Source organism: Ruditapes philippinarum, unplaced genomic scaffold, assembly GCF_026571515.1.
Source record: "Ruditapes philippinarum isolate M1 unplaced genomic scaffold, ASM2657151v2 ctg2682_1_1_1_1, whole genome shotgun sequence".
NCBI classification, from domain to species: Eukaryota; Metazoa; Mollusca; class Bivalvia; order Venerida; family Veneridae; genus Ruditapes; species Ruditapes philippinarum.
The window spans coordinates 24278-41524 of NW_026862038.1; the positions used below are offsets into that span (position 1 = coordinate 24278).

General features: G+C 31.9%; 1 protein-coding gene across 1 annotated transcript in view; it reads right to left on the reverse strand.

Moving 5' to 3' along the window:
* The window catches only part of LOC132717740 (membrane-bound transcription factor site-1 protease-like), a 28842-nt gene that overhangs the window by 4053 nt on the left and 7542 nt on the right, over positions 1 to 17247 (reverse strand). The window contains exons 9-25 of the mRNA XM_060701294.1: positions 16431 to 16615; positions 14960 to 15062; positions 13829 to 13905; positions 13401 to 13475; positions 12107 to 12277; positions 11596 to 11740; positions 10363 to 10545; positions 9677 to 9753; positions 8793 to 8888; positions 8069 to 8148; positions 7602 to 7637; positions 6951 to 7107; positions 3802 to 3926; positions 3167 to 3244; positions 2466 to 2609; positions 694 to 816; positions 154 to 280 (exon numbers count right to left, since the gene is read on the reverse strand). Of these exons, the coding sequence (XP_060557277.1) occupies positions 154 to 280; positions 694 to 816; positions 2466 to 2609; positions 3167 to 3244; positions 3802 to 3926; positions 6951 to 7107; positions 7602 to 7637; positions 8069 to 8148; positions 8793 to 8888; positions 9677 to 9753; positions 10363 to 10545; positions 11596 to 11740; positions 12107 to 12277; positions 13401 to 13475; positions 13829 to 13905; positions 14960 to 15062; positions 16431 to 16615 (1982 nt within the window). The remainder of the gene's footprint in view (positions 1 to 153; positions 281 to 693; positions 817 to 2465; positions 2610 to 3166; positions 3245 to 3801; positions 3927 to 6950; positions 7108 to 7601; positions 7638 to 8068; positions 8149 to 8792; positions 8889 to 9676; positions 9754 to 10362; positions 10546 to 11595; positions 11741 to 12106; positions 12278 to 13400; positions 13476 to 13828; positions 13906 to 14959; positions 15063 to 16430; positions 16616 to 17247) is intronic.

The window sequence follows — 17247 nt, forward strand, 5'->3', positions numbered from 1 at the left end:
GACTTAAGTCTTATCATGGTCTACACTGTTCACTATTCAGTCAGTACTTCCATTAAAAATTTCCCTGTATTTGTACCAATTAAAAGTTGGACAAGTCTTTTTAAGAAATTCCGCTAAGTAAAGGTGAATTTGTAAAAGTGTCTGAGAACTTACGATGGAGCTGTTATATTAAGTGGATGAGGTTTTGCCCATACTAGGTTTGGGCACAAAGGCAGAGGTCGAGACCTTGGTGTACCTAGATGACCTTCAATGACCTTGGAATATCGATGCAAATGGTTTCCTGAAGATAAACATGTACTTATCAAAAATATTTCTATCAACAAAAAGAGTTTTTAGGTCACATAAAAGGACCTTGATAAATTTGTATGAAACTATTATTTAATCTAATATTAAGATAATTTTGATGTTATAAACAATATATAGAGCTATCTTCAACAAATTAACAACTATATATCTATGCCTGCCAATTTGAGGAAACATTAGTTAATATTTTATTTATCTTAGTGTCATTAGTTCCTTTACAAATTCTCCTCTAATTAGTAAACCTTTTATCATTTCTTTACAAGAAATGGACAACTTCAACAGGTTAAATATTTTTTGACACTAAACATTCAACAACAATTTTCTTCTCTATATGTGTGATAACCTATCTAGCTTGATATAATTGAAGAGAAATATCAACAACTACTATACCTTCCATTCTTTCAGGAAGAACAGGTGATTGAGGTAGTGGTACTTGCTCCTGATTCTCAAACACAGGTGGCAGGGTGTTATGTGATGTATATTCTAGAATAGCACTTAACATCCAAAAACAGTCTGAAAATATATCAACCTTTAAACTAAATATTGTCAAATATATGACAAAATTTAATTCAAATACATATCATTTTTACTAAAAAACATTTTAACATAATTACTTTGTGATAAAGTCAGGTCTGTTTATTGCCTTTTTTCACTGGCTCTTGGAACTACAGTACAATGTCCACAAAGCAGACCTCTCTACAGCAATAATTTATTTACAACATTACTGGCATGCGAGCAGTTCCCGTACAAAAATCGTAGTTACTTAAACATTATTTTTTATTACGCTCACTCACCAAAATTTGAAAGTTACACATCAATATTCAGCTCGTCACACAAATCATGGAAATTCCATCATGTTCTAAACATAGAATAACCCTTAGTTATGAGGCCTCATATGGGGTACCGAAATTATCAATTATTTTGTATGAAGAGAAGTAGTTCCCGTACATAAAATCTAACCCATTATAATTATACAATTTTATTATATCGGACCTATTTTTCATTTACAATTGTTGAACAGACTATTATCTAAAAGATAAATAGATGTAATTCAGGAAATAGAGCGTAGACTAAACGCGGGTATCTATTACCCGGTACCGTTACCCCAACGCATTTACAGGCAATAGCATGCTTGTATGCATGATATTTTACGCATCAAAGCCATAAAATTATTATATATAGTAATATTGGTCAACATTCTGCTAATTAAACAAGTTTTCATCACATTGCCTACTTATTTGTAAACAGGTGGTATTAGTGGAAAACCCTTTAACAAGCCTCACGTGTAATTATTTTAGCGCATGCGCGCAAGGACGGAATCCCCCAGAGAAAACAAGGTCACGTTTTGACGACGCACAGGTGAAAGTGATTTAAAATGAGACTTTATATACGTACTGCCGAACTGACACTTAGATTTTGTCTCGTTTATGTATCTGCTTGATTTGAAATGAATTTTTGATGAATGCAAGTAAAAATCAAGCGTTTAAATGAAAAATACGGGTACTGCTTCTGTACGGGAACTGCTCGCATGCCAGTAGTATAAACTACAGTGCAATCTTCACAAAGCATACCTCTGTAGAGCTTTAACTTATTTACAACAACAGTATAAATTTCTTGAACTTTCAGACTTCAAAAAATATAGTAAACCTCTTTGGATCATTACCTCTTAGCAACAGCTAAAATCTTTTGTCTCCAAAGGGTTTTGCTCTGAAAGGGTTGTACTTCAGTTCAAAGTCAGCAACAGATGCTATTTAATGCACAGATTCTTATATGAGCCGCGCCATGACAAAACCAACATAGTGTGTTTGCGACCAGCATAGATCCAGACCAGCCTGCACATCTGTGCATTCTGATCAGGATCTATGCTGTTCGCTATCTGTTTCTGTACTTGTGATAGGGTTTGTAATTGAACAGCATGAATCCTGATCAGACTCCATGCACTATGTTGGTTTTGTCATGCACGGCTCATATTTATTTTTCTTATATTCTAATCAAACATTTTGTATTCAATTTTCATATAACTTTCAATTCAACATATAATCAGTTCAATGAAAACAAACGCTTTTTTTTAGCTTTCGACATCTAGTTTTCTTCAGAAAAATTTGATGTTTTTTGTTTTTGTTTTTTTTTCAAATCAACAGAAAGATTTAAGGAATTATTACCTTTTTGCATATGACTATTGTCGAGACAGTTTGAGTCGCCGTATAGAACAACCCGACCACTGTCAGGGTTCAGTGTTGTTTGATGTAAACCTAGCACCGGTACATTCTCCACCAGTTTTACCTCCCCATTAACTACCTCGTTACCTAGCAACAGTACATAAACTGGTTCAATAATACACGACTTAACAAAATATAGTTATAAAACCATTTTAAGAAAATTTGAGACATAAATGCATGGACACAACACCATCATATCAAATTCTGTAGGTTTAACCAGTACTAACCAATTAATTTAACTCTTAGAATTGTTTAACTTAATTTTAGTTTTGTAAATACGTAGCTTACAAGTCGACTTTTTAATGATTTTTTTTTTTGTATTTTAATTCCTTTTTTTTTTTTTTTGGTTGGGTTTTATATTGCACCAACACAATATACGTAAGATGGTGACTTTCCAGCTTTACTGATGAAGGAAGGCCTCAGATGCCCTTCCGTGCAGTATTTTAGGCATGAGTTGGCACCTGAGAAGAACCACTGACGTTCTGTAAGCTAACTGGATAGCTTCCTCCATGAAAGAATCCAAAGTCGGGATTCAAACCCACAGCGGTGAAGAGCAACTGGTTTTAAGTCAACAACCTTAACACCCCTCTCTAAATTCAAAGAAAGACAAGTTCATTATACATATAAAGCATGATTAAGGTTACCTTGATCTTTAAGTGTCCTTGATATGATGATACCTTGTTGAGGAAATTTGGCAATGCTAGTTCCTGAGGCGTAGTACACTGAAATATAAGTTAACATTTATGTCCATGTAATCTGATTGAGGTTCTGATATACAGACATACAGGTATTACAAGTTTATCTCTAGATGACAGATCATTAAAGGATGCCAATGTTCTACACAAAATATCTTTCATAAATAAAAAATACTTACAAATTTACTTAATCAGTGCACTAGTATGTAAGAATCCATAATAATGTTGCATATTTTACCCTCTATCTCTACATTATAAGCCTCATTAATATCCAAAAACTCAAACACTTTCATCATCTGCTGAAAAATCTGTGTATATAGGAAAAACTATAAAAACAAACTGTCACTCAACAGGAGTTCAAAAACATAATATCCAAATAAGAATGCATACATCAAGCAGGGCTTCCATTAGTGAAAATTTGGGAATCATTTACTCCTGACTTTGGCTTGTGACTTCCAAAATGTAATGCTTGTCCTTCTTTATCTTTATAATGTGACTTCAATATTAGAAATTTTCAGTGTCTGACTTCCAAATTTTGGAACTTAATTAATGAAAGCCCTGATCAAGGTAAAATAAGAACTTACTGTCATGGTCACCCAGAGTAAAGTCTCCTTCATAAACTTGGTCACTAAAGGCCATGCCTAGTGGTGAGAGAAGATCATTAATGGCTGGAATGTTTGAGCCACCGGTATCAGGCATCCACCATTGTCTGGTAAATATAACACATTTTTTTATTAACTCTCTAAGTCACAGAGATAAAAATAGCATATGCATAATATGCAGCACAAATAGAGCTAGTCAAGACTGAAATGTGCCTGTTGGTAGCATACTTCTAGTACCTTAAATTTAAAAACAAGAACCGGTTGAACCGGGTGATGCTCCCCGAGAAGGTTCTGGACACAGGAAAGTATAAAATAATTGAACAAAGGGCAAAAACTCCAAAATTAGGGAAGGCGGAGTTATGTTGTTTTTTTTTAACTGCACTTCTATTCAATGAGATCTATCTATCTATAAAGTTTCCTGATGATATCTCTTATAGTTTCAGAGTTATGTCCCGGGTAAAATTCAAAGTGTAAAAATGAACAAAGGGCAATAACTCCAAAATTAGACCAGGCTTTGTTCAGGTTCTTTAAGCATTGCAATTCTATCCAATTATATCTAGCTACCTACAAAGTTTCATGTTGATATCTCTAACAGTTTTAAAGTATTGTCCAGGACAAAGGTCAAAAAGTAAAAATAAACAAAGGGCAATTACTTCAAAATAAGGCAAGGCAAAGTAATGATTCTTAAGCACTGCACTTCCACCCAATGAGACCTATCTATCTACAAAGTTTCATGTTGATATCTCTTATAATTTTAGAGTAATGTCCCAGACAAAGTCAAAGTGTCAAAATGAACAAAGAGCAATAACTCCAAAAGTAGGCAAGGCAGAGTTACGGTTCTTGTGCACTGCACACCTACTCAATAAGATCTATCTACCTATAAAGTTTCATGTTGATACCTCTTATACTTTTAGAGTTATGTCCCGGACAAAGTTCAATGTGTAAAATAAACAAAGGGGGATAATTAAAAAATTAGGCAAGGCATAGTTACGGTTCTTGTGCACTGCACACCTACTCAATGAGATCTATCTATCTACAAAGTTTCATGTTGATACCTCTTATACTTTTAGAGTTATGTCCCGGACAAAGTTCCAAGTGTAAAATAAACAAAGGGGGATAATTCAAAAATTAGGCAAGGCATAGTTACGGTTCTTGTGCACTGCACACCTACTCAATGAGATCTTTCTACCTACAAAGTTTCATGTGGATACCTCTTATACTTTTAGAGTTATGTCCTGGACAAATTTCAAAGTGTAAAATAAACAAAGGGGGGTAATTCAAAAATTAGGCAAGGCAGAGTTACGGTTCTTGTGCACTGCACACCTACTCAATGAGATCTATCTACCTACAAAGTTTCATGTTGATACCTCTTATACTTTTAGAGTTATGTCCCGGACAAAGTTCAAAGTGTAAAAATAAACAAAGGGGAATAATTCAAAAATTAGGCAAGGCAGAGTTACGGTTCTTGTGCACTGCACACCTACTCAATGAGATCTATCTACCTACAAAGTTTCATGTTGATACCTCTTGTTGTTTCAAAGTTATGTCCCGGACAAGAAAAGGGGACGGACGGATGGACGGAAAGACGGACGGACGGACGGACAAGGCGGCGACTATATGCTCCCCCGAAATTTTTTCGGGGAGCATAAATAAAATTCAAAAATATGAAAAGCCCATTATAAAAATTTCAAAAGCTAAAAATCCAAATAAAGTTGTTTTATGATATGTCATTAGCTTGAACATAATTTTTTTATAGCTCCATTGAGACAGAAGCTTACTTAACAAACAAGAGCTAATGCCATACAAGGAAACAAGGCCTCAGTGTTCTAAGCAGATTTTTGACCAATCAAATATTTGAGATACGAGTCTGAGCTTAGAAACTTTCTTTATGGCCTTGGACCAAGGTCATGATCACAGTCAGGCTTTTACTCACAATCTCAGTTCAAGAGGCAAACATCTAAAACACTAGATCAACTCTCAAGAAATCTTGATATGAACATTTTAACAAACATAAATAACTTTATACTGGTTTGGGAGATAAACTCGGCCGAAAATCAGTGTTTTGGAGGCATATTTCATTTATTTGTTTACGTATTCTGATGAATCTTGCACCATAATAAACTTCAGCTCTTCGATTTTCCGGTATCACCGTAAAAGTTATATTTAGAAACATAACAGGTATTTTGAGAGGCCCTGGAAGAGGTAGGTAAAAAGGATATTTTAAATGCGTGGGAGTAGATAATTCCGGCTCTTTGTTTTTCTTCTTAAATGAGTAAGTTAAAAGTAAAATAACATGTTTAGACATTTTATTATTTCTTTGCTGTTCATTTATGTCAAATAAAAATATTTGTTACCAAAATTGTTGAGCATTACGTTAGTATAATGAATATCTATGATAACACGATATTTATATGCAACGTGCTATGTAACATATAAATCATTTTTACGTAAAAACACAGGCATTATCATTTATTAACGAAATATGTAGTTAAAGAATTAGTGATTCAAATTTATTTTTGCTTAGCTTAACAGAGTGAAGAAGAAATTTATTTAGTGGTATTCAGCCTACACATTAACATATAAAAGGAGCATTTAACATCAGTCTTTCAATCCATTCCACTTAAAAAGATTACAATTGTGTAATCAGCCTTTTTTCTGAGTTAGCAAGACAAAAGCGAGTCTGAATTTCATCTACAAAATGTATACGTAAACGTCGTCTGCTTTACCGGTAGTCGGTCAATATATAAAAGTACCCCTGTGCGGGCCTCAAAATGAGCATCTGCTGCACATGCGCACAACAATGGAATTCCCGTACTTTTTATAGGCATGTTTTGTAAACAAACAGGTAAAAGTCTGTGTTATTTTTTTAAATATCTTACCAAACTTGACAAAATTTCCAGATATTGCCGAATTCCAGCAATAGTATGAGATGGTGAGCTTGATTAGATTAAAAATTCTGATAACTCGATTTAATTACAAAAAGCCGAGTTTATCAACCAGCCGAAGTTATCTCCCCAACCAGTACGCAACTAAATTCAATAGCTTCTTTGGCTTAAAGCTAAGTGAAAGCAGTTCTGAAAAACCAAAGGTCAAACACTGTTAATATTTATCAAACATTACGTAGACACTACCTGGTATTTTCATCATAAAATTTGACTTTTTTCATCACAGATACATTGTACCAGTCTGCTAATACAAAAATAGACAGTCCATTATCAATGTCTCGCTTCAACTTGGTCACTTCCTCCGGGAAATATTCCTCCTCTGTGTCAGCGATCAGTAACGTACCTGAAAACAACAATATAATACTAATTTACAGACAGTATCAAGTAGGAATATTAATACTTCATAATTTTAGAACTATTTAATCAAAGCGGGTCCTAAAATGTAAGGTGATTTACCAAACACATTGCTCACTTAAAGGAACTGCATTGAGATTCAAAGTCTAACATATGACACTGTGTAGAGTTGTTTTATCACTGTTATTTCACTGATTTGTCTATATACTAGTGTGAAGTTGCTTGAGGTTGTTTCCATCCTAAAAAATAAATTGATCTTTACTGAGTGGAGAATATGCAATCAGATTCTTGTCCAATCCACATGGACAAAACCATTGAGAAGTTTGCAACTGTGGACAGAAACTTGTTAGAGATGTCCTGCCAATAACAGGGCCTGAGCAGCCAGAACCCCACCCAGTCATTTTACATTCCATTTGTGTATTGGCTTGAATATAGTTAATACTATAGTTTCAATATTACTATAGTAACTAGTATAAAACTTACTGTAGTGTCTGGCATCAAAGCATGTGAAAGGTGAACCTGAAATATATGACAGGTAAATTATACATAATTATACATGGTCAATTAATTTTTAAGATCAGAGGTCAAACTTTTCAGATGTCAATAAAATTTTATATATGATGAAAAAGTCAAAGATTTTTAGAAACTCTAAAGGAATATTTCTCTCTTTTTTATTAATGTTGCAGACATATCATATTTTACTTTTGAACAAGCAGATGTTACACAAAAATAGACACAACTGTACCTTTTAACCAAGGAAACTGACAGTCAGTACTCCTCACTTAGAAAACCTATGCTCCCTATCATATGCAGATTACCTATAACTTTGCCTTCACAACAAGATTTGTCCAGGACAAAGAGATGTAACAAGACACAGATACCAAGGGCATCAAAATACAAAGGGCAAAAGATCAATGATTAATGAAAAAAGATACGGCATAACACAATACCTAGAACTTCTATAAAATATCCAGCAGCTCTCAGATGTTGGTACATGTCTTTAAAATTTGTATGTATATGATCACCATTCCTATAATTATATACAAATTCACAATGTTATATACCCATTCTGTATTACTGTAAAATCAGAATTTTTTTTTTTTTTTTGCTAATTGTAGATATATGAGAAAATAAATGTTTGTTTCATATCTTCCATATAAATTTAATACAGGGTTTTCATTTTTATCTGAGGCAACAGATGCTCAAAAGAAAACAACTGATTTTGCCAAGGGTCAAGGGTTAAACTTTTATATACAGGCCGAAAATACATCAGATTTTAAGAGCATTTTAACCGATGGTTAAGATGGCCAATCAGTTAATAATGAAAACCTTGTTAACAGAACTGAAACAAGAATTTTTCAAATATGTAACCTCACTATTGAGTCATATGTGTTGATAATGCAAAAATTTTGTAAAGCAAAATTATTTGATTAACCCCTGTATTTGACATTGTAATGAAATGTTATGAAATTTAAAAATGCAATTATATATATAATTTTCTGAAACAAAACCAACATAATAGGTTTGTGACCAGCATGGATCACGGATGCCATGCTGGTCTGGATCCATGCTGGTCGAAAACGCACTATGTTGGTTTTGTCGTGGTGTAACTCAAATGCTTTTTGCTTAAATCAAAACTGACATTGAAATAATGACTTAATGTAAACTATTTACCAATCAAGTGGATCATTTTTCATGCGTAGATTATCTCGTGGGAAATATCCTGGTGGGTAACGTAGATTGTGATACTGATCCCACAATAACCTCTGACTGTAATATAAAATAAACAAGTTTAAATTACTAAATTTGTATAATTACTACTTTTTTGTTGGGTTTTACGTCGGACCAACACAATATAGGTTTTGTATCTTATCAAATTGTATGTTGTTTTGGAAACTACGATATTACAGTATTCATTTGCCCAACTGTTCATACAGTCAATGAGACTTACAAAACATTCTCAGTAATCTATGTTACAAATACAGGGCTTTTTTTCCTGGCTTCTGGTCGAATAAGGCCCCTTCACAATTCAAAATTGCACTTTTTTTTCACAAAAATTCACAATTTCAAAAGAAGATTTCACAAAAAGTTGGGAAAAAATTGTTTATAAATAAAAATTTTTTTCCCTTCGGGGAAAAAAAAAAAATTTTTAAACCCCCAATTCAAAAACACAAAATTATTTTTTAATCAAGTTTAAATTTGGTTTTTTGCACATGTTCATGGGAAAAAAGTCCCTTGATTTTAAAGGGCAGATTTTAACAGGTCAGACTTTAAATAATAAAACTTTTTCCTTTTTTTAAAAAATTTTTCGAAAAAAAACCCCAAGAAAATTTTTGTCATTTTTTGTTTTTTTTTCAAAATTTTATAAACGTATTGCATTTTTTTTCAAAAAATTTAAAACGGGCCCAGCCCCCTTCAAAATTTTTTGAAAAAAAATGCCCTAGATTTTTTGTGGTAACCCAAATTTTGGGATTCATGTAATTTATTGTTCTCAGAAAATTCTTTTTTTTAGAAAGTGTATTTGGAAATACATTTTTATTTATTTAAGTTATATTTACCTTCTCTGTGGTGTAGGTATAATTTTGACACGGATTGGAAGTTTCAGATGTGAAACTCTCGGCTCTGTCTCATCACCCTGTAAAGTATTAATAACTTTTACAGTCATAAAACATTTAAATGCAGAAAAACATGCTCCCTCCTTGTAAAATCACCACATTAAAAATAATTTTACTGCAACAAAATTGTGTTGGTTTTTTTTTTAAAGAGAAAAATCTTATTTTAACTGAGAGATAGCAGTGGTTCCTAAACAGATTATGATGAAGTTTAGTATGATTCTAATATCTAAGTACTGTTTTACTGACATTATTATAATCTTTAAACAGCTATACATTGTTGTTTGAGTGCTTGAAAAAAAACTCTGTGCCTTCAGCCTATATTTTAAAGCATACATGTATCTTGAAAATATATATACATGTAATATGTAATATTTACAATCTATTTTTAACTAATTAAATGTGACAGTATCTCTTCTATATTAAGCTTCATATACACTATGGGGTAATCTTGCACATTTTGACACATTATGGATAGAAATCACCTCAAACTAAAGATATTACCTGAAACTTAATCAGTTTATTTGTAAACTTGAAAAAGACTTTAAACTAGTATGCACAATTTCAAAATTTTAAAAATATTATCATACATCTTTTAACCTTGTAAAAATATTACAGTAATGTAACAATACCTCTGGTGGTGATTCTATCGTTAGAGTAACCTGCCCTTGAGCTATACCATCCCACTTGGCGGCGCTTTTTGTCACAGATATAGATACAGCAAGGTAACCTGACCACGGCCATAATGTCTTAGAGTACGAGAAGGCGACCTCCAGGTAGTTACCGTAGTGAGGCTTGTACGGTTCCCAGATAGGCTGAAAAAATATCGTTACAAGATTTTAGGCTGAAATAATATTGTAATATGATTTTAGGCTGAAAAAATATTATAACATGATTTTAGGCTGAATTAATATTGTTACATGATTTTAGGCTGAAATAATATTATAACATGATTTCAGGCTAAAAGAATATTATAACATGATTTAAGGCTGAAATAATATTGTTACATGATTTTAGGCTGAAATAATATTATAACATGATTTCAGGCTAAAAGAATATTATAACATGATTTAAGGCTGAAATAATATTATAACATGATTTCAGGCTAAAAGAATATTATAACATGATTTAAGGCTGAAATAATATTGTAATATGATTTTAGGCTGAAATAACATTATAACATGATTTTAGGCTGAAATAATATTATAACATGATTTTATGCTAAAATAATATTGTAACATGATTTTAGGCTGAAATAACATTGTAACATGATTTTATGTAATTAATGGGCGTATTTTATAAATGTTTCAGTACAAGAACTGGCAACATTAGGATACCTTAACCCATGACACCACACAATAGTTGTCAAGGTAAAATGTTGAAACTCCAATAAGTTTCTTTGCCAACAAACGGAATCAGCTATGTATTGCTTTTGATAAACACTATAGCTTTCCACAAACACATGCATTTAAATTGTTAAGACAGGTCTTAAATCTTTATGATATGTCAAAATATGACACAATTCTTATAGTTATCCATAGACAAGTAGAACAAAACTTCATGATTAAACCTTTGCTTGCTGGCAGAATCTTTCCATGCAACAAGAGTTTACCATAATCAGTCGCCATGAGCATGTCTGTACTATTTGATTATGGTCCACTTTTCAGTCAATACATATGTTGAAATTATCCCTTAAAATGATGAATGGTTTTGTCTAAATTGAAAGATGGCAAAGTTCATGAAGATATTTAGTGGGGTAAATGTTAAACAGACCCATCAAATACTTTTTTTTTCAATATTCAACTTTTAAAGAATCGTAAAGCTAATCAGTGAAAATGTCACAATGTAAAAATGTATAATGTTACCTTGTCTATAATTTTCCCACTCACTCCCATACCATTGAGTATGGTGATGTTAAATATGAGAGGCATAGCACTGTAATATAGTGGCTGCGAACAATATGGCCACATGTATGGGCATTCAGATAAATCTACGTAACTTGGACTCAAACTGAAAATAAGAACATTAAACATGTATGTTTTAAATTCCTAAACAAACAGTTATTAATTTTCATTAAACTCATTCTTTTTCCACACCTTAAAACCCTATGTATTTATTTTAATGTAAGGAAGTCATTTTTCTGTAACAAAAATTTGACCAAGTAATATATATAAATTTGGCTTTTATTTGAGATTTATTTTTGCTAATAAATCTTTGTTTAGTAGCTGACCAGGCTCTATGCTGTTGGCAGCTCATTTTTTGTATCTTAACACTGAAATCCCTTGAACTTTGAATAGATTGTTTCAAATTCAAAGCTGGACAAATCTATTAAAGAAATATATGCAGATCATGGGTTAACACAACTAAAACAGGTACCTGGCTTGTGGTTTATACGTCTTCAGCGTCTGATAAGCCTTGACAAGGTCCAATTTACCGTGACCTTGCTCAAACATATTAACGTTGGAGTCGGGAAGTCTACGAGCCGAGGCGATAAGTGCCTGCTTCATACTGGCTGGGTTTATAACATCTATACGATCTAACACAGAACTGAAATAAATAAAATAATAATAATATTAATATCCCTATAGCTAAGATAGACTTTACAGGTCAGACTAAAGGAGATAACGCAAGAGCCAATAGTGCATATCCCTTCCTAAATTAAAAATAAAATATCAACAAATTATCATCTTAGGACTGTTGACATTGGTAACCAAGTCTCAAAAGCTTTTTTATTTGAAGTTAACCAATTATATTGAACTTACAGTGGTTAGACAACAAGTGATTCAATTCAGCAACCATAACCACCTCAGCATTGGACATAATCTCCATACTTTATTCAGTGTGTACAAAAAATGGGACATTTAAATCAGTTTCAGATGGTCAAGTTTTCAGAGGTTTTACTGTAATACTTACGATATGTACCATATACATTTATTGGACATTATTTATCATTTGTTACTGGCTACCCGGTATCAAGTGTTAAAGGAACTCCACTGAGGTTTATAAGCCTAAAAGCATGAAATTTTAATATTTCACATAGATAAACATTAGCACTTAAAACATAAATATTAATAATATATAACCAAAAATATAGTAGAAATACATTGAAAATCATATGTTTGTGCTATTCTCAGTCCGATTTGAGTGAAAAGCGTTTAAACGCTTTTCAATTTTGGGTCATTTTTCACTATTATAATAATTATTTTGGAAAAACGGAGCAAGATAATGATCTGAAATTTTGCACATAAGTTATTAGTATAGATCTACATCAAATGGAGTAATAATCTCAAAAAATTATTTCTAGTCCCGTCATGTCAAAAAAACCTCAGTGGAGTCCCTTTAAATACAATGTATGTTTCCCTATTTAGTTTTTGGCATTCATACCTAATTTTAGCTTAAGATAAAATATATAGTGTGACAGGTCTGGTTTCATTGATGTTTGTAGGAATTTGGCGAGATACCTCACCAGGTTAGTCTAGTCAGAATAGCCTGTACATCCAACATTTAATTATACTTTATCACTTATATATTTCAATGTGGTAAACTTTATGGGATGATTCCAAATTTGTTTATTCTACAATGATGGTGCACGAAATAAATTGAATGATTCAGCTCATTATGTATTCAGTTTTTCTTTCGTATAGTAAAATACCATATAAAATGATATTACCTGAAGAGAAGGGTCACAGCTCCTGCAACTACTGGGGAAGCCACACTGGTTCCTGATAGTGACCTACAACCACCCCTGAAAATATAAACAGTCACCCAATAAATTTTCATTTATTGAAAACAATAAAAAGAACTGTATATAACTTCACATAAGCTTAAAGATTCAATTCCATTATCAACCTAAAATCCACCATTTTTATTATTTTTCATCATTAATTACATTTACTGCTTTTCCATAAACTACATTGACAAATAATTGTTTAAAGTTGTCTATCCTTTCAGACAGAAAGACAAGTCTGAGAGAGAGAAAAGAGCATCGTAGAGCTTTTACAGACAAATGAAAATTTAAATTGCTGCTACATGCACACCAATTAAACATGGAGTAAAGGCTTGATTTAAATGATTTTTTTTCCTAATGGCGTAACTTACTTAAGGGCCGATCCTCTGACAGCTGATCCGTATGTAACAATGTCTGGTTTCATACGACCATACCCAGCTGGTAACTCCTATATTATATAGAAATATATAATACTTATAATACAACATGTTTGTATGGATAATGGTGATGTTTATATAGTTTTATATACATGGCTGCTGTCAATTTATGAAGAAATTTCACTTTTTTTCTCTAAAAAAAGATGCTTGCTGTATTATAATTTAGTTATATACATTTCTGACAAGTTACATACATAATATAACCCATATTTCCAAATAACCATTTATATAGGGCCATATAACCTGACAACCATTTATATAGGGCCATATCACCTGTCAAAAATCTTTAATAATGTATACAGGCATTATGTGTGTGTATACACAACTTTTACATGTCCTATACCAACAAGTTAAAGCATTTACCACACTACAGGGGCTACACTTACCTGAATGACCACGCTTAATATCACAATAATTCATATTTTTTAGCATTTCTTTAAAAATGATAGATCTATATTTAATAGGTAGGATATATTAATTTTTTGTAAGAAATACAAAATAAGCATGATATATAAATTTGTAACATAATTATCTGTAGCGTTTATATCATTTTTAACATTACTGTCCAATAAATAAACAGCAGCCTTATTATGCTTTCTTTGACAAGACACATAATTAATGTATATGAAATACTGACCAATTGAATAATGTTCCATTCTATATTGAAAACTGAAACTGTAAAAAACTTTCATAGACTATTCCAAACTCAAAGCAAGACAAATGCATTTTAGGTTTCTAACATGGCAAGGGAAATAATCTCTAACTTTAAGAATAAGAGCTTGTCGAACAAGGTGATTCTCCCCACACAGAGAAGTAGTTTCTTGTTAATATCTCATGTAGTTTCAAAGTTATGTCCTGGATAAAATTCAAAGTGTAAAAATGGAAAAGGACAATTACTCCAAAATTAGGCAAGGCAGACTTTCTGTTCTTCTACTTCTACTCAATGAGATCTATCTACCTAAAAAAGATTCTTGTTAACAAGAAAATGTGGAAGGACAAAGGGACGGACAAACAAAGCTGCAACTATATGCTATCCCTTTAGGGATCATAATAAAAGTAGTTTACCCATGTAGTCATCCCTCTAGATGAGAATCTAGCTATCTGGTTCTCAAAGTTGATACCACCTACACCTATAACATCCATCTGGTCTGCCGGGTTGTTCAATGTCCTGTAAAATAAACAATATTGTCCAGTTTTCAGAGGATTTTTCAGTTTTCAAAGTATTTTTCAGTTTTCAAAGTATTTTTCACGCCAGTTAAGCATAACAAACCATGGTAAATTGTCCAGTTTTCAGAATTCAAAATTTCTGTTATTTAGTGGATACTTTTTTAATGAATTAATAAAAAGGAAAAAATAGGACCTTTAAATCATTTTCAGAGGTTTTACTGTATTATTTACAATATGTACCATAGACATTTATTGCAATGCTGATCTTATGTTATACCTATAGTTTATGGATGGGAACAACTGTTAAAATAATGAAAAATCGGCTGAATATTCACGTATAAATATTAAATTTGAATATTTGTATAAGTAAATATGTATATAATATTTTCAAATAAATAATACAAATATGTTTCAGATATGTAGAAATTAATCTATATTCCAAACTTAATTTAGATCTATTATATCATTTAAACAAAGGATAACAACAGATGTTATCAATTCCACAAAAAATTTCAATAAAATCAAAGGAGTATTGACATAAAATAACTCTGCTTTCTATAATAAGAATATTCCTCTTTGATTTTTTATTTCTATTTACATATAATGATTCCACTTAACCAGCTATTTTCTGTTATATTCTGGACACTGCTAACAAATTCTGTCCAAGTATAATCTTACAAACTTTACAGTCATTTAGATAACCTTCTTATTTGTATAATGTATTTTAACACCATGATATCCCATTGTTTTCTGTTGTTGTTTTTTAGTTCTTTTTTTTTAAATTATGATATGTGAGTAAATCAAACATTTTAATCAATAATCATTAACATTTGGTCTATCTTGTTCTATATCCCAATGCATGATGGATAAAAATAAACTACATGTATAAGTTATAAATTAAATAAATTAAATTTCAATCATTACAGCAAAACATCAGTTTTTTCCTTATTGTTTCTCACATTGGAAATATAATGTACTCTGTACAAATTTGAATAAATTATCTCTTTTATCGGATCTTAAAATAGAGAATTTACCGTTTTAATTTTTTAGTTGTTGGGTTTTAAGTCTCTACAACACAGTAGATCACCAACACAGTAGATGTCATATGACAACTTTCCAACTTTACTGGTGGAGGAAGATCTCATGTTCCCCTCCAGACATTGTTTCAGGTACGTATAGGCACCAGAGTAGAACAAGCGTCATTTCATAAGCTTACTGGATAGCTTCCTCACATGAAATAATCCGAAATCCCTGGATTCTAACCCACACCACAAGAGAGGGGCAAGTGTTTGAAGTCAACGACCTTAACCATTTGACCACAGACACCCTCTTTATTACTTTAAAAAGTAGCTAATTATCAGAAACTTACCCATATAACGGTCCATCATTGCCTATAGCAGATACCAAGATGACTTTATTGGCTGTCAATTCCCACACTTTATCTACAAATGGATGATCCATAAAATCTGGACCGCCTATACTCAAGTTGAGTACATTTATCTTCTTCAATATTGCATAGTTAAAGGCATCTAAGAACCAGGATGTATAAGATACCTGAAAAACAATCAATGTTGTGTTACCTTAAAAGAACTCCAGTAAGGTTCAAAAGCCTGATAAGATACAATTTGAATTTTCTACATAGATCAAATGGAGCACTTAAAACAGAAAGATATGCAAAATATATTTAAAATATGGTCAGAATAAATTGAAAACTGTATTTTTTGTGCTATTTTAGCCCGATTTGAGTGAAAAGTCCAGGAACTCTTCAATTTTGGATCATTTTCCACAATTAGAATAACCATTCTGGAAAATCTGAGCGAGCAAATGATCTAAATCTAAATTTTGCACACAAGTTATTGGACTAGATCTCCATTCAAAACATTAATTTCTAAAAGTTATTTCCAGTCTCATTATGTCAAAAGAATGCATTTGTCCAAAATAAGCTATAAGATATGAAATATATTCTGAAATTTCCTGAAATTTTATAATTTGACCTTGAAGTTCATTTATGGGTCAAGGACATATTGCATATGAACTTGACATCCAGAGGAATATTGATTTTAAGTTAACAAGTTCCAGCTTATAGAATGAAGATGTCATGATCATGGCTGCCCACAGTGAGAGAGATAAACAGACTCAAAAACAGGAAAAAACAACAACAATTTTTTTTAAATTCTTTCCATAAG